This window comes from Astyanax mexicanus, chromosome 18, assembly GCF_023375975.1.
Source record: "Astyanax mexicanus isolate ESR-SI-001 chromosome 18, AstMex3_surface, whole genome shotgun sequence".
NCBI classification, from domain to species: domain Eukaryota; kingdom Metazoa; phylum Chordata; class Actinopteri; order Characiformes; family Acestrorhamphidae; genus Astyanax; species Astyanax mexicanus.
Window position 1 is genome coordinate 12,581,229 of NC_064425.1, and position 17,672 is coordinate 12,598,900.

Here is a 17,672-nt window from a genome sequence, read left to right on the forward strand (position 1 = left end):
CCCTCCTTGCTTTATGTGGGGAGAACAGATGAATCGATCTGATGGTGATTCATATGAATAGACACAATAACAGACAACAGAACAACAGACCAGTTTAGTCTTTATTACTGTGGCTAATACTGATTATACTATGAACATCACATATACTGATGTGCACTGTGCAGTCTGTGCTTAGATTGTGTGTGTGTGTGTGTGTTTTAAAGCTTTTTAAAACAAGGTTACAGTTCATTAAAAAATTGTCAATGAATACAACTAAATGGGTTTGTTTTGTCGTGTTCAAAATATCACTGCTTTTAGTACAAACATCCTGAGTTGAGGAGAATACTTATAAAAAGTAGTGATGTCTTTGGAATGTTGATGTTTTCCAAAAATACTAAAAATTGTGAAAACTCAAGTGAAGGTACACATGGTGAAGAACAAATATAGTATTATTCTCACTTCTTCATGAAAACAACAGCATGTAAACACTGTTTTTAAACACCCTTGACCCGCCCTCCTATCTGTACAACCCTTATTTAGATAAAAAATGCATAACCCCATTACAAAAAAGTATTTTACATATAGCCTTTTCATCCTACTGCAGTTTAGCCCCACCCATTCATCCTTCAGCAGTTTAGCCCCACCCATGCATCCGTCAGCAGTTTAGCCCCACACATTCATCCTTCAGCAGTTTAGCCCCACACATTCATCCTACAGCAGTTCAGCCTCACTCATTCATCCTTCAGCAGTTTAGCCCCACACATTCATCCTACAGCAGTTCAGCCTCACTCATTCATCCTTCAGCAGTTTAGCCCCACACATTCATCCTACAGCAGTTCAGCCCCACTCATTCATCCTACAGCAGTTTAGCCTCACACATTCATCCTTCAGCAGTTTAGCCCCACATGTTCATCCTTCAGCAGTTTACCCCACCCATTCATCCTACAGCAGTTTAGCCCCACACATTCATCCTTCAGCAGTTTACCCCACCCATTCATCCTACAGCAGTTCAGCCCCACTCATTCATACAGCAGTTTAGCCTCACACGTTCATCCTTCAAGTGTTTAGCCACACCCACTCATCCTACAGCAGTTCAGCCCCACGCATTCATCCTATAGCAGTTTAGCACCACCCATTCATCATACAGCAGTTCAGTCCCCACTCACTTCAGCCTACAGCAGTTTAGCCCCACTCATTCATCCTACAGCAGTACAGCCCCACCCATTCAGTCTCTAGCTCATGTAGCTCTGTTAAACAGCTCAGTATTCTCCTCTCATTACTAATTACTGTTTAACTACTGTTTTACAGTATATTAGCAGTGAAAACTGAAATGAGGTCAGCATCGTAGGCGCTGTGCAGTAAGCATTACACAGTCTATCTCAGAATCGTCAGGTTTGAGGTCATGTGGAGCTGACCTCATGCCACTGGGTGTAGTGTGTTGGCAGCAGAGTTGACGGTAAATGCAGCAATGCTTATTTGGCGCTTGACTTCATCCCAGGCACTGTGAGGGTCCACAGCATTTTCAATATCGAACAGAGCATCGTACACACCGGGAAACGACTCGCCTGCATATTTATTATGGCTGCTAGGGGCAAATATGACATGCCTGTAAACAAAAAGAGAGAGAGCAAGCATTTTATTACTGATATAGACTAAAATCGATAAACACAGAGATGTCTTTAGATGGGTGTTTTTTTGTAGTCAAGTGTTTACCTATGGGCAACATGCCTATAGACAGGTGTTAACCTCTAGACAAGTGTTCACCTATGGAAAGGTGCTTACATATGGAAGATGTTAACCTGTAGACAGATGTTTATCTCTCGACAGGTGCTTAGCTGTGGATGTGTTTAGCTGTAGACAAATTTTTATATATGGAAAGGTGTTTACCTTTGGATAAGTATTTACCTGTAGACAGGTGTTTACATATGGAAAGGTGCTTACTTGTGGAAGGTATTAACCTGTAGACAGACGTTTACCTATGGACAGGTGTTTACCTGTAGAAAAGTGTTTACCTATGGACAGGTGTTAACCTGTAGACAGGAGTTTACCTATAGACAGATGTTTAACTGTAAATAGATGTTTACCTATGGACGGGTGTTTAACTGCTGACAAGTGTTTACTAATGGACGGTGTTAACCTGTAGTCAGGTGTTTAATCATAGACAGATGTTTACCTATGGAAGATATTAACCTTTAGACACGAGTTTACCTGTAGTGTTTACCTATGCTAAGGTATTACCTGTAGAAAGGCCTGCCTGGCAGCCCTAGTGGGTCGATAAAGGCTCGCTCCAAATACATTAACTGGTCATTCACCATCCGAACTGCCAGAGCACTGAGAGAGAGAGAGAGGGAGAGAATGTTACATGTGTATGATAATAGTATAATGTGCGTGAGTTTGTGTGTTCTAAATGTTTTAAAATATCGGTCTGTGTGTTATTCTTACTCTGTAGTATCTAGGGCTTTCAGTCGATGGTGGAACCCTGCTGCTGCATCTGTGAAGTTCTGCACAGCTGAGAACAGAGCATCTGTGTGTGTGTGTCAGAGAGAGAAGAGAGAGTTCTGTGAGCTGAGGTGAAGTGTTTGTTTTGCGTTAAGAAATTGATAGCAGCTATTATGAATTACACACCAAAGTTTTATTTGAAACCTCCATATCTACACAGACACACACACACTCTTCACTCTGTACAGAGTGCCGTCTATTGTCTAGACAATCCGAAACACATTATTAAATACATAAATTAAATTCTCCTGTGTATGTGTGTGTTTCGTACCGAACTTGACAGAGTACATCTGCATTTCCTGCGGGTGTTTCATTGCAAGCTGCTCGATGGTATGTGAGTACTGGGCAAGGGACTGGGCGTATTCGTTACAATCCAGTGGAATGATGAGGTCGTCCGCCAGTCGGAACACAAGCCCCGCCCGCACCCGCCCCACTGCCTCTAGCCGCCGAAACGAGGGGTCATAAAAACGCTCCACCAGCTCGAACGTCTCGTACACACTGTGGTACACTGGGTAACTGCTGTATAGCTCAGTTTTCTTCAAAAAGAATAACAGCACTGTATTAGAATATTGCATACAAACACATACTGTATACAAAGACAAACTGTGTACAACATTATACTGTATATAAGTACATGCTGTATACAAAGACCTACTGTATACAACATCATACTGTATATAACATCATACTGTATAAAAATACATGCTGTTTACAAATACATACTGTATAAAACATCATACTGTATACAAATACATGCTGTATACAGACATACTGTATACATCATACTGTATAAAACATCATACTGTATACAAATACATACTGTATACAACATCATACTGTATATATCATACTGTACACAAATACTGTATACAAAGACATACTGTATACAAAGACATACTGTATACAACATCATACTGTATACAAATACATGCTGTATACAAAAACATATACATCATACTGTATAAAACATCATACTGTATACAAACACACTGTATACTCTACCCACCCCATATACTATTTAATCGCCATACTATATACAACCCCCATACTGTATACATCATACTTTTTACAAACACATACTGTATACAAACACATACTGTATACACTGTATACTACCCCATCCCATGCATTATTTAACTGCTATACGGTATTTAAACCTGCCCCATACACTACACCACTATACTGTATACAAACACATACTGTATAAAACACTTACTGTTTACCAGCCCCACCCCATACACTATTACACACCACCATACTGTATATAAACCTAATATAGTATACAAAAACACTGTACAGGTGCTGGTCAACGAATTAGAATAATTTGAAATAGTGCAATCATGAAATTCTTTGAATGCATTTTTTGTGCAGAAAGAAAATCAGGTGTTCACCGCACCTGTCCTACTCGTTAGACTAATCACAGAACTCGTTACCTGGAAAAAAAAATTACTCAGCTGAGCTTTCCAAAAGGCCCATTTAGGCCATTTAACTGTGACACTGTTGTTTTATTGAATTAGAATAAATGCTCGAATTTTTGTTTTCTGTGAAGAGTGTTCACTGTGCAGTATAAAGTCAGGGTTGAGTAGAATTTCTAAGTTGTAAAATCAATCATGGGTAAGCAGCGCGACCTCTCAACCGGAATAGTGGCTCAAATTCAAGCCCTTCGCCAACAAGGCTTGACCCAAACTAAAATTGCTGAGCAGCTCGGCATCAGCCAGTCTTCCGTCTGCAAAGCTCTCAAGAAAAACTGCAGCAAGCGCACCAACTGTTCCGGCGTCCGAAAAACTTCTGCTCGCGACAACAAGCAGCTGAGAAAGATCGCAGTCAGCAACCGGTTCAAGTCCACTTCCGAGCTCACCGACTTGTGGAACAAGCAGACCGGCGCTGACGTCTCCAGATCAACCACTTACCGTCGTCTGCGCGAACTCGGCTTCAAATCTCTCGTTCCAGCAGTAAAACCGATGCCGAACAAGAAACAAATGAGACTGCTGAAGACTGGCAGAAAGTGGTCTTCAGTGACGAATCACGCTTCTGCATCTCCTTCTGTGACCAAGGTCCTCGTGTCTGGCGTCGTGGTGGCGAAACCTACAACCACGAGTGTGTGAAAAGATCCGTCAAGTTTCCCCAGAGCGTTATGGTCTGGGGATGCATGTCCGCTCGAGGTGTAGGGAAACTCTGCTTCCTCAAGAAGACTGTCAATGCTGCCGTATATCAAGATGTTCTGGAAACGTTCCTGATTCCGACTGTTGAGGAACAGTTCGGCGAAGAAGACTTCATATTTCAACAGGATCTTGCACCGGCTCATGCGGCAAAGTCGACCAAAGATTGGTTCACTAAAAAACATGGCATGGCCGGCCAACTCGCCTGACCTCAATGTCATTGAAAACCTTTGGGCCATCGTCAAGCGGAAAGTTTGCGACAGAAAGCCTACTACGCTGGACCAACTGAAGCAGAACATCGCCACTGCCTGGGAAGCTGTGAGTGCGGAAACTTGCGACAAGCTGGTCAAATCGATGCCGCGGAGACTTCAGGCAGTCATACAAGCCAAGGGGGCAGCCACAAAATACTGAGAAAGTGATGATTGTAATTATAATAAAAATTATTCTAATTCAATGAAACGGTTTCTCCATTATTCTAATTCAATAAAACAACAGTGTCACAGTTAAATGGCCTAAATGGGCCTTTTGGAAAGCTCAGCTGAGCAAATTTTTTTCCAGGTAACGAGTTCTGTGATTAGTCTAACGAGTAGGACAGGTGCGGTGAACACCTGATTTGCTTTCTGCACAAAAAATGCATTCAATGAATTTCATGATTGCACTATTTCAAATTATTCTAATTCGTTGACCAGCACCTGTATACAACATTACACACTATTCATCATACTGTATACAAACACATACTGTATACAAACCTCCCGCATACACTATTACACCGCTTTACTTTATACAACCCACATACTTTATACAATTATCATACTTTTTGCAACCTCATATTATGTTCCCCCAAACTTTATATAACCCACATGTGGTATACAATATCATACTGTATACAAACTCCAAACAATATTCAACCTGATAATATTTACAACTCACATACAGTATTCAAACTCTGTACTGTATAAAAAAAACATATATTATACACAATCTTTATACTTTATACAAATTCATACTGTAAACTATTTACATTTTAAACAAAGTCATAATATATACAAACCTATTTATAAACTACCCACACTGTATACAAATCCATACTGTATACAGCCCTCATACTGTAAACAAACCCCTATTGTAAACTACTTAAACTTTAAACAAATACATACTCTATACAGCCTTATAAGGAATATGCGACTCCAATACAGAATTAAAAACTCATACTATGTAAAACCCCATGTTGCATCTACACCGCTCCACCTTTAATATTTCTGATAAAGTAGCCAGTAAGCTATGGTGTTTCACACAATACACAAATTCACTTACCCTGTTTTTGGTGTATCTTGCTCTGCCAGATGTGATTCCCAGTCTGATAAAGTACGCTTCAAAGTCGCTCCCGGAGCCTAGTTTACTGATCCTACACAGATGATCACATTATTTATGTTATTAAAGAATAAAAATGCTACTTAACATGCCATTGTTAGCAGTAATGCAATGCTCTTACCGTGGAGCATCTCGGTCATTAGTCCAGTTGTCTCGTTTGTGCCAGCTCTCATACAGAGTCATCCGCTCTTCACCTTTCTCTGGGCTCATTACCTGAATAAATACAGATTACCTGCTATTACCTGCTTACTGTTTATAAACCATTTTCTCCAATGTCCACCTTAAATTGTTTCACATTTATGGTCTGGTGCCAGAATGTAACTGCAGAACCACTTAAGGTGGAATGGACAGTTTAGGGCTTACCTGTTTAGTGATGTCATAGACCACTGTATGTAGAGAGGGAGTGCAGTCCACTCTGAGTGTGTACATACCTACACACACACACACAATTTAGCTGTAAAGTGTCATATTATTATTAATGAGTGTTATTATATCTAAATGTGTGTATATCTTACCCTCAATGGCAGAGTCTGCATTGATGTAAGCAACAGCTCTCTCCTGTAACATTTTAGCATTGTCCTACACACACAAACAAAAACACACACACACATTAAGGTCATAATACACCAGTAACACAAGAAAATCTGTCTGTCTCTCCTTCTCCCTCACCTCCGCCCACTCTGTAGATCCCAGCAGGCCAAATTCCTCAGCATCCCAGCTAGCAAAGATCACTGTGCGCCTGGGACGCCAGCCTGGCTCACACACACACACACACACACACACACACACACACACACACACACACACACATACACATATGTTATTGTTAGTGTAACTGTATGAGATTATTTATTGTGCATAGTACACTGTGTTTGTGCATGTGAATACACACCTTTTTGCATTTGTTTTCCTGCAGCCCTGGCAGTCTCATGCACCACGGCTGCTCCACTGACTGGGTCAATCCCCCCGAAAACCCATGCATCCCGATGCCCCCCGAGGATTATATACCTGTCTGAACACACACACACATAAACACACCAGCCACTTTACAAGTCTACACAAAACACAGGCCTACTGCCTACACACACTGGTGCTGCCTGGTCTACACGGAACAGTATGTTGTTTGGTAGTTTCTACAGTAATTTACATAGCTGCAAGGACAGTATATAGTATGGTTGCTATAGTATTGTAGGTGGTCACTATGGCATTTGAAGTTAGTGTTTGATGGTTGCTATACAGCATTTCTTGAGTTGGATAATATGGAGTTAGTGTGTGAATGTGTGGAAGAATTCACTTTTTTGGGTTGATTATCCAAGTAAGATTACAACTCCAGTTCAAAAGTACTCTTTGGTGGTGTAGTATTTTGGATTTATTTAGAAGAACATTTTATATAATGATTAACTGCCTGGACACAGTGTTGTGTAGGTCATAAGAGCAGGTTATGGTCCAAGTTAAGATACATTTATCCTGAATTAAAAAGCTAAAACACAAACTAACTTTCCTGAATAAGCAATGGTTAGTCTTACTGAGTGACTAATTGAAAATTTGACTTAGAGAAGTAAGAATCGCCAGAAGATTAACTGATATACCTGCTATAACTGAATACCCACAGAAAGGTTGTCCTGGTCAGGAGTTGTGGGAAGGTGGATACACCAGTTATGAAAATAAATATTATGCCAGAAGCCAATAGAAAAGATTTTTACTTTTTGTCTGATGTACTAAAAAATGTTAGATAAACTATATCTTTACCTCTGTTATATTAAGGCAGTAGTCCTTAAAATGTTTTCTTTTAAACTGAAAGGAGAATGTGTTCCTGGGTGGGACAAAATATTCAAATTAATGGCATAAGTGTGTTTCTGCACAGGAAGTTTATTCTTAAAGCCATTGCAAAGTTGTTGCTAGGACATTAATTAGTCGTTAGGTCATGTAAGGCTGGGATTAGTCACCACTAGTTGGTGGTTGCTAGATTGTTGCTTGGATATTAATAGGTGGTTGGTATGGTATTTTAAGCAATGTCATTAGTTGTTGCTAAAAATTGATAGGTGGCTCATATGATAAATTAGACATCTGAAAGGTTGTTTCTTGTGTGTTGCTAAGATTGCTTGCTTTAATTACTATGGTATAGTTACAGTGTTTAGAGATGGTTGTTCAGGTGTGGCTTGGCAGTTGATAGGTTATCCCTGGTGGTTGGTAAAATGTTACTAGGTGGCTGCTATGGTTTTTAAATGGTTGCTCAGGCATTGATCTTCTTGTGTGATGCAGACACTGTGTATACATTTTCATACTCAAACCTAATCAGCAGAAGGAGTTTCAATATGATTTTCAGTTTGCAATGCATCCAGTGCTGTGACTGGAGACTTGAGCAGGTGAGCAATAGGTAAGCAGGTGAGTGTAGGTGAGCTTACGAGTAGCAGCGTACCTGGCTCCTGCGCTCCTCTGATCTTTCCGATGACGTTGTAGATGCGGGTCACTTCGTTGTAGGTGTGAATGTTCATGCGCACCTTACTGAAAACACACAGAGTCAGAGTTTTATACCTAAACACTTAGAACAGGGTCGGGATGGATTTTAAGCGCACAGAACTGAAATCAGAGAGATGTAACCGAATATGGAAATATGGAATTCATTATTTGAATATTTAAGTGAGTATGTAGTATAAACAATAATAAATCTAGACTGAAGGTCACACCAGTGTTCTGTGTGTGTGTGTGTGTGTGTGTGTGTGTGTATGTAGACATAAGGTCCATTATGTGAATCTGGGCTCTACTCCAGCATTCATTAGACACATACAACCGAGCCAGACTTTAAACAATAAGTTAGTGCTGTGTGTGTGTGTGTGTGTGTGCAGTGTGTCTTTTACTGCTCAGAACTTCTACTAAAACAGAAGGAAAGTGAGAGAGAAATGACTAGACTAGGAGACTGAGCTGTAACTGAACTGGTGTTCTGTACAGGTCTTACTTTTGCTGGAAATCATTGGTGAATCCCGGCCCGATGCGATACGACACATTCAGAGCTCCTGTCCAGCCAGCAGGAGGAGAGGCCCCGCCCATATTCCTACATCACACACACAAACATTATTTGATGATTTTCTTTATTACTGGATCAAACAATAGCTTCTTTTTATTTTTTGTAACAAAACCAGGAACTTACTTTAGCAAATGAAGAGCGTCATGGTAGCCAATAGGGTGCACAGGAATTTTGGGCAGCCCTACTCCTTCCTCTAGACTAGATCTGTAAGTGTATTCTGAAAAAACACAAAAACAAACATCCGAAATAAACACCCATTTGATGTAGTCGAACAGCGAGTGTTGTAGTTATATACTTTTTACTGTGTACTCTTTTTTTAAAATAATTTTATTTCTAATTGTTTTCCCATTTTCTTCCCAATTTACACGGCCAATTACGCAACCCACTCATTAGGACTCCCTCTATCAGTAGTAATACCCCAACACACCAGGAGGGTAGCACATGACTAGCACATGCTTCCTCCGATACATTTGAAGTCAGACACCACTTATTTTCGAGATGCTGCTGATGCAGCATTGTCGAGCAGCCAGCGCACTCGGAGGACAGCGCAGTGGCTCGGTTCCGGTACATCAGCTCACAGACTCCCTGTGCTGCGAACATTACCGTAAAAGTGATGTGGGGAGAGAGCGCCATGTACCCACCCAGAGGTAGCAAGGCCAGTTTTGCTCCCTCTGAGTGCCGGCAGCTTGATGGCAAAGCTGCAAGCGCGGGGGGACGAACCTGCGACCTCCCGCTCATAGTGGTAGTGCTATAGACCACTGGACCACTCGGCACCACTGTATACTCTTTTTAAAAAAAGAGGTGTAAATACGCACCTTTGGCAGGATATCCAGGTGTGAGAGGGTCTCCTGCCCCATTCAGGTTCAGGACGTTTCCTCGTTGAGCGCCTCCTCCTGGCAGGTTCCATCCAGCAGGGTAGGGCTCAACCCCCTCGGCACAGTAATCCGCTGGGTCTGAATACATCACGATGCCTTTAGCCCCCGCTAGCATTGCGTTCTTCACCTGATACAAACAAACACACGGGTATTACTGTGTAACAGACATTACTACTTTTCCTTTTATACAATTTTTGTCTTTACACACCAGGAGGGTGAAGACTAACACGTTTCTTTTAATACATGTGAAGTCAGCCACAGCTTCTTTTCATGTTGCTGCTGATGCAGCATTGCTGAGTACCATCACAACACGCTTGGAGGAAAGCGCAGCAACTCCGATACATCAACTCACCGACGCCCCGTGCTGCGGACATAACCCTTTTAGTAACATGGGAAGAGAGCGCCATCTACCCACCCGGAGGGAGCAGGGCCAATTCAGTAGTACACTCTGTATGGGGCAGTTTTCCCTAGTCTTAGACTGTAGCATTTAGTTTATAAGTAGGCTTAAGCTTGTCAGCAAAACTGTCCCTGTAAGGTTAACATGAATGAACATCAGCTTTAAACTCAGCATTGAGCTTTGTATCAGCTGAGGGAGGAGTGTAATATGGGCTGAACTGGTGATCATGCGGGGTGCCTAAATGTAGTGTGTGTGTAGTATTAACATCACTCACTTTATTGCCCCTGAAGATTTTTCCGTATCGGGCGATGACGATTTTTCCAGTGCAGTTAATTCCCATCTCTCGTTCCAGCTTGAAAAAATCTTCAGTCCTGCCATAGTTTACATACACCAGATCCCCCTGTGAACAACCAACAGCACTGATTACACACTGCTGTTCAAATGTTTGGAATCGGTTTGGAATCAATTCAGAATCGGTTAGGAATCAGTTCAGAAGTTTGGAATTTGAGGTTTAAAAGCAGTCCACAAATTTGGAATCAGTCCAGAATCACTTTAATTTAACTTTAAATTAATTCAGAAGTTAAAAATGGGTTTCAATCAATTCAGAATCAGTTTGGAAATAGGTAAAACATTTAAAAATAATTCCATAAGTTGGAAATTAATTCAGAATTAGTCAAGAATCATTTCAGAAGTTTAGAATCAGTTTCAAATCAATTCAGAATCAGTTCAGAAGTCTGGAATTAGATCAGACGTTAAGAGTCAGTTCAGAAATGTGGAGTTAGTTAATATGTGTAGAATCAGTTCATAAGGTTAAAACAATCAACAGATTTCAATCAATTCAGAAGTTTAGAATCAGTTCAGAAGTTTGGAAATAGTTCAGAAATTTGGAAATAGTTCAGACATTTAGAATGCGCTGGATTGGTTTTCATCCTACCTAACTAACAGAAAACAGTACATCACACTCTGTGGCTATTCCTCCTCTACCTCTGTGATTACATAAGGGGATCCTCAAGGATCAGTCCTTGGACCTCTTCTCTTCATCATATATATACTTCCCCTTGGACGTATATTGCGTCACTTCAACATTAATTTCCACTGCTATGCGGACGATACCCAAATTTACATCAATACCAGTTCAATCAATAATCCACCCACTGCACATATAGAAAGCTGTCTAACTGAGATCAAAAGCTGGATGAAGCAAAACTTCCTCATGCTAAATGACAATAAGACTGAACTCATACTGATTGGCACTAAGTCGGTCCTTAACCACACTCCCCCTCTCTCCCTCAAAATTGGTGACATACAGCTCTCACCATCTGCACTGGTTCGAAATTTGGGTGTCGTCCTCGACTCCACTCTTTCATTCACAGCACATGTAAGCACTGTCGTAAAAACAGCCTTCTTCCATCTGCGTAACATAGCTAAGATTAGACGGTCCCTCTCTCAATCAGCTGCTGAGCTCCTCATTCACGCATTCATCTCCAGCAGGGTAGACTACTGCAACGCCCTATTGGCTGGCATGACCTCTTCTTCTGTCCACAAACTCCAAATGATTCAAAACTCTGCTGCTCGGTTGCTCACCTACACTCGCACTCACGATCACATCACACCTGTTCTTCAAGATCTTCACTGGCTTCCTGTTAAACACCGGATTCACTTTAAGATTCTCCTACTTACCTATAAAGCCTTAAATAACCTGGCACCGCCCTATCTCTCTGACCTTCTTCATCCCTACAAACCTTCCCGCTCTCTCAGATCCTCTACTGCTGGGCTTCTAAATGTCCCGTCATCCAATCGTCGTAGTTTCAGTGATCGGGCTTTCTCCAGGATCGCTCCCCGACTATGGAATTCTCTTCCAACTGCAGTTAAGCTATCTCCCACTCTTCCCATATTTAAATCAAATCTTAAAACTCATCTATTCTCTCTTGCTTATGGTCTCTCTTCTGCTTAACATTATGTTTGATCTCACATACTATAGTACTGCTGAGTTGGAGTTCCACTGTAAATGTTGTACCTGTATTGTCTGTGTATTGTATATCTGTATCTTTGTACCAATAATTGTAAGCGTCTTTGGGTTTTAGAAAAGCGCTATAAAAAAATAAAAATAAAAATAAATGTTTGGAATCAGTTCAGAAGTTTAAAATCTATTCAGAAAGTTTAATTCAGTTCATAAGTTTGGCATTAGTTCAGATATGTAGAATCAATTCAGATGTTTATAACCAGTTTGGAAGTCAAAAGAAACCAATGTTATTGCAGTTTATTTCTGTAAAATAAAATGTGTGTAACCTCTGGTTGTCCCTGTGAAGAGAAGGCACTGTAGGGAGGGACGATATCAGTCACATGCTCGTATCCTTCAGGAACCGGCTCAGAGAGTGAGGAGTTAAACACCTGCAGAAGGACAATAAATGTTTGCCACTTTGCTTTGTCATTTTATTTAAGTAATGCTCTATACAGTGTCAGAAACACAAAAGATTAACTTAAAATATGACTCGCTGACTCTGCTGAGTAAGGCTGATGTAGGGACAGTTATGTCACTGTGTGAACTGTAATGACTCAGGTGAGATATATGAGGCCTGTAACACCAGGACACCCATGGTGTTATTACAGTAACCTTAGCTATAATTTACTATCCTGATATCATTACAGCCAGACTGTAGCAGCATTACTCACCTGAAACCTTACCTACATAAGATTTAGCCTTCCTAAACTGAACCTTTGCAGGTTTAGCCATTGTTAAATTGACCCAAGTACAGCTTTAGCCTCCATAAACTGAAGCTGTAGAAACATTAGCCTCACTAAAGTAAACTTACAGCAGTTTTTGACTCCCTTATCCAAATGAATACCAGTTTAGCATGCTACACTAAACTTGTAGCAGCTTTTGCCTTCCCGAACGGGACCTGCAGTACCCTCCCTTAATTGAACCTACAGCAGCTTAAGCCTCTGTTAATTGAACCTGGCTCAATTTTCAACTGCCTCAACTGTACCTACGAGAGCTTTAGCCTTCCTAAACTGAACCTAGTGCTGATCTAGCCTCTTAAAATTGAAACTACAGCAGCTTTATCCTCCCTAAACTGAACGAAAAATGCTAACTGAACCTAGTAGCCTCCCTAAACCAAACATTCAACAGCTTTACCTCCCTGACTTGTGTCTATATCATCTTAAGCCTCCCTTAATTAAACGTAGTGCAGCTTTGACCTGCTTAAACTTCAGCTACAACAGTATCCCAACCAACAGAAAGCAGGTTTTTCCTTAACATATTAAACGTAGAGCAGCCTTAGCCTCCCCAAACTGAATCTGCAATGCATAGCCTCCCTTGATTGAATCTAGTGCAGCTTAGCAGCATTTGTTAAACTTAAATGTACAGCACCTTTTACCTCACAAAACTAGACCTATAGCAGATTTAGCTTCCCGGTACTGAAACTTGTCAAACACCTTTTGGAACTATGGTAGCTGTACTCTACCTAAACTATGCAGTTTTTATGTATTATGTTTTTTTTTTTTTTAGTAAAACAGCAGCGGTTATTTTTCGTTAGCTTCAGCGTGGAATTGTGCAACTTAAGCTTGTTTTTCTCGTCCAGGGCTGGAGTGACTCTCAGATGTCTCCCCCTCAATTACAGTGAATGTGCTTACTCAGCCTTTCACCTATGACTGTGTGCATGTGTGTGTGGGAGACAGAGAGTGACAGGAAGTCAGTTTATCATTTACTGCGAAATCCTTGTGTCACAAGACATTTAGAAGCTTGTCTATAATAATTTTATGTTAGAAGTTACATTTTAACTGTAATACAGCATCAGCAACCATGTAAACATGTCTGTCAGAGGTCACTGAACACCTCCACACACTGACACAGGCAAGTTTGTAATTACTTTAGTATGATAATGGTGCTAAATGGTGGGGTTTAATCCTATATTACTTACTACATTAGCCTCATACCATTAGTGATAATTGGTGGGATACAGACATCTATTACTTTATAAGCTTCTTTAGCCTCATACCGCTAGTGCTAATTGGCTTTCTTGCTACATTTTGTATTGTTAGCAACATCAGGCTAATGCAGCAGTAAGGATTCAGCACTACCTCGTCTCCATGTTGGTCCACTATTGAGATGTAGTTGGGTCTGGAGCCATTGGGATATGACAGCAGGACATCATACCAGACCAACTCAGCCGAGTCCAGTCCATAGGCCAGCCACTCATCCCGAATCTGCTTAGCCAATCGAAGATTCTGCTGCGTACCGGCCAGGTGGGGCAGACGGGTGAATTTCCTGTTGGAAATGAGAACAAAACATCCAGAGGAGCTGTATTAGTACTGTTATTACCACTGTGTGTCTGTGTGTGTGTGTGGTTGTGTGCTTGTGTTTGTGTGTTTGTTTACCTGAGATGCTGTTTGATGTTATCTGCATGTATCTCTTTCAGGAAATTCTGAAGGTAGTCCGGCTTCTCGTGATGTTGAGGGCCAGGTCTCGCAAACCAGCCTGGGATAGAAAATACACACTGTTGGTACTAATTAGGAGGGAATACTCGTAGCTTCATTAGCCTTGTAGCTCCTGTGCTAACTGATGCATGTCAAGATAACTATTTGATAAATTGTGCCTGAAATAAATGTTTTAATACCGAGGTTGATTATTCATATTTTTGTACTCATTAATACTGATAGATACCTACGTAGAATTAAGCGATCAGAAGCATTATGTAATAGTTTAGCACAAAAAAATTGATATTCTTTACGATTCTCAATAATGGTTTTTAGTTTTTACATAACTTCAGTTTTTTATTTGTAAACAGACAGCACCTTTTAAAGTGATGTGCAAGCTATTGTTTCCTTTACATTTAACTTCAACCTTAAATGCAACATTTTATTTTTAACATGGTGCAAACATAACCTCCTTTTATTTCAGTACTATAGTTAAGAAAAAGTGTAAAATATGAATATCACTTTTATATAAAGAGTTCTTTACAGGTTCCTGACAAAAGTAAATGTCTACCTACTGAAATAACCTTTGACAGCTTCTGTATGTAAAGACTTACAATCTCCTTCATCTCATTTTGAAAATCGCATCAAAACTAATTTGATTAATCAAAATAATTCGATTGACCTCCCAAACACTTTTGAACATCAACTCTAGTATCAACAATGAGGTGTGAGAGTGACTATAAGGCAAAGTTTTAACACTCCTCATTTACATGTTAATTTACATTAACTGTCCACACAGCAACTCCAATTCACACCTGTGTGTAAATGTGTGTGTGTGTGTCTGTCTGTCTCTCAGTTACAGTGTTTGAACTCTTGAGTCCCTGCTGAGTGTAACTCACACACCCTGGCCCCAGCGGGTGTTGAGTTGTGCTGATATATGAAGACCCTTGCCCCCTCTCCCCCAGACCACCACTCCCAGCTGTACTCACTGCAAGAATGTGTATAGCAGATTAAGCTGGTTTTACTGGTTTTACCACTAATAAGTTTGACCTATTAGTCTCTGAATGCCTATGTTGTGCACAATCTTAAACACATACACACACACTCACTATAAACATGCAGTACAGAACAAGGAAAACATGCACATTTTCACACATTCAAACACACATCTTTACATACCAATGATGAATCCAAGAAAAAAGAAGAGTGTGATGATGATGATCCACTTTACTAAATGGACAAGTCTGTTCTCAGCCCCCATTCTCTCTCTGTCTCTCTCTGTCTCTGTGTCTCTCTCTCTCTCTCTTTCGGATCACAGCTCACACTGCAGACAGACACTGTCCAGGGGACAGGAGGGGGTGGAGCAATAAGAGGCCAGGGGGAGGAGATTACAGAGGGGGAGGAGACTGTTCTCAATCTGAATTCAGACCCATACACAGCAAAGTGTGTGTGTGTGTGTGTGTGTGTGTGTGTGTATGAGAGAGTTTTGAGTTAGGCTGTATAGGTGGTAAGTCACACAGTAAATAAGTTTGTAAAGTTGTTGGTCACAGTCAGGCAGTTTGTAAAGTTGTTGGTCACAGTAAGGTGGTTTGTAAAGTTGTTGGTCACAGTAAGGTGGTTTGTAAAGTTGTGGGTCATAGTAAGGCAGTTTGTAATATTGTTGGTCACAGTAAGATGGTTTGTAAAGTTGTGGGTCATAGTAAGGCAGTTTGTAAAGTTGTTGGTCACAGTAAGGTGGTTTGTAAAGTTGTGGGTCATAGTAAGGCAGTTTGTAATATTGTTGGTCACAGTAAGATGGTTTGTAAAGTTGTGGGTCATAGTAAGGCAGTTTGTAAAGTTGTTGGTCACAGTAAGGTGGTTTGTAAAGTTGTGGGTCATAGTAAGGCAGTTTGTATCTTTGTGGGTCACAGTAAGGAGGTTTAAAACGTAGGTTACAGTACAAAGAATTTGTAAAAAAGTTGTAGGTCACAGTTTGTGACTGTGTTTGTTGTTTTAGACCACAGTAAGGAGACTTGCACATTTTGGGTATCTCCAAATGTCCATTTGGGCATCTCCAAGTGTCCTTTTGGGTATCTCCAAGTGTCCCTTTGGGCATGTCCTAGTGTCCTTTTGGGCATCTCCGTGTGTCCTTATGGGCATCTCCAAATGTGTGCCTTTGTGCATCTCCAATTGTCCTTTTGGGCATCTCCGAGTGTCCTTTTGGGCATCTCCAAGTGTTCTTTTGGGCATCTCCGAGTGTCCTTTTGGGCATCTCCAAGTGTCCTTTTGGGCATCTTCAAGTGTCATTTTGGAAATCTCCACTTGTCCTTTTGGGCATCTTTAAGTGTTCTTTTGGGCATCTCCAAGTGTCTTTTTGGGCATCTCCAAGTATCCCTTTGGGCATCTCCAAGTGTCCTTTTGGGCATCTCCAAGTGCCCTTTTGGTCATCTCCAAGTGTACTTTTGGGCATGTCCGAGTGTCCTTTAGGGCATCTCAGAGTGTCCTTATGGGCATCTCCGAGTGTACCTTCGGGCATCTCCAAGTGTCCTTTTAGGCATCTCCGAGTGTCCTTTTGGGCATCTCCAAGTGTCTTTTTGGGCATCTCAATGTATCCCTTTGTGCATCTCCAAGTGTCCTTTTGGGCATCTCCAAGTGTCTTTTTGGGCATCTAAAAGTATCCCTTTGTGCATTTCCTAGTGTCCTTTTGGGCATCTCCAAGAGTACTTTTGGGCATCTCCAAGTATCCCTTTGGGCCTCTCCAAGAGTACTTTTGGGCATTTCCAAGTGTCCTTTTGGGTTTCTCCAAGTGTCCTTTTGGGCATCTCCAAGTATCCCTTTGGGCCTCTCCAAGAGTACTTTTGTGCATCTCCAGGTGTCCTTTTGGGCATCTCCAAATGTCCTTTTGGGCATCTCCAAATGTCTTTTTGGGCATCTCCAAGTATCTCTTTGTGAATTTCCTAGTGTCCTTT

The 17,672-nt window shown here is 41.0% G+C and overlaps 1 protein-coding gene across 1 annotated transcript; it reads right to left on the bottom strand.

Moving 5' to 3' along the window:
* Nucleotides 1-83: 83 nt before the first annotated feature.
* naalad2 (N-acetylated alpha-linked acidic dipeptidase 2) lies at nucleotides 84-16,053 on the bottom strand. The gene is made up of 19 exons (XM_022669811.2): nucleotides 15,904-16,053; nucleotides 14,686-14,785; nucleotides 14,389-14,575; nucleotides 12,598-12,699; nucleotides 10,583-10,708; nucleotides 9,852-10,038; nucleotides 9,160-9,253; nucleotides 8,968-9,063; nucleotides 8,431-8,516; nucleotides 6,904-7,023; nucleotides 6,681-6,763; nucleotides 6,527-6,590; nucleotides 6,375-6,442; nucleotides 6,133-6,224; nucleotides 5,955-6,045; nucleotides 2,750-3,014; nucleotides 2,422-2,503; nucleotides 2,218-2,310; nucleotides 84-1,585 (listed from the first exon to the last, which is right to left on the bottom strand). The coding sequence occupies exons 1-19, from the start codon at nucleotides 15,983-15,985 to the stop codon at nucleotides 1,396-1,398; spliced, it is 2,208 nt and encodes a 735-aa protein (XP_022525532.2). The 5' UTR covers nucleotides 15,986-16,053; the 3' UTR covers nucleotides 84-1,395.
* Nucleotides 16,054-17,672: the final 1,619 nt, after the last annotated feature.

Excerpts from the sequence above, each read along its gene's own strand:
- naalad2 (XM_022669811.2), bottom strand. The coding sequence starts at position 15,985 with ATGGGGGCTGAGAACAGACTTGTCCATTTAGTAAAGTGGATCATCATC. Across the intron at positions 10,039-10,582 it reads AAATCTTCAGGGGCAATAAA|GTGAAGAACGCAATGCTAGC; the intron begins GTGAGTGATGTT and ends TGTTTGTATCAG. Across the intron at positions 6,443-6,526 it reads TGCAGACTCTGCCATTGAGG|GTATGTACACACTCAGAGTG; the intron begins GTAAGATATACA and ends GTGTGTGTGTAG.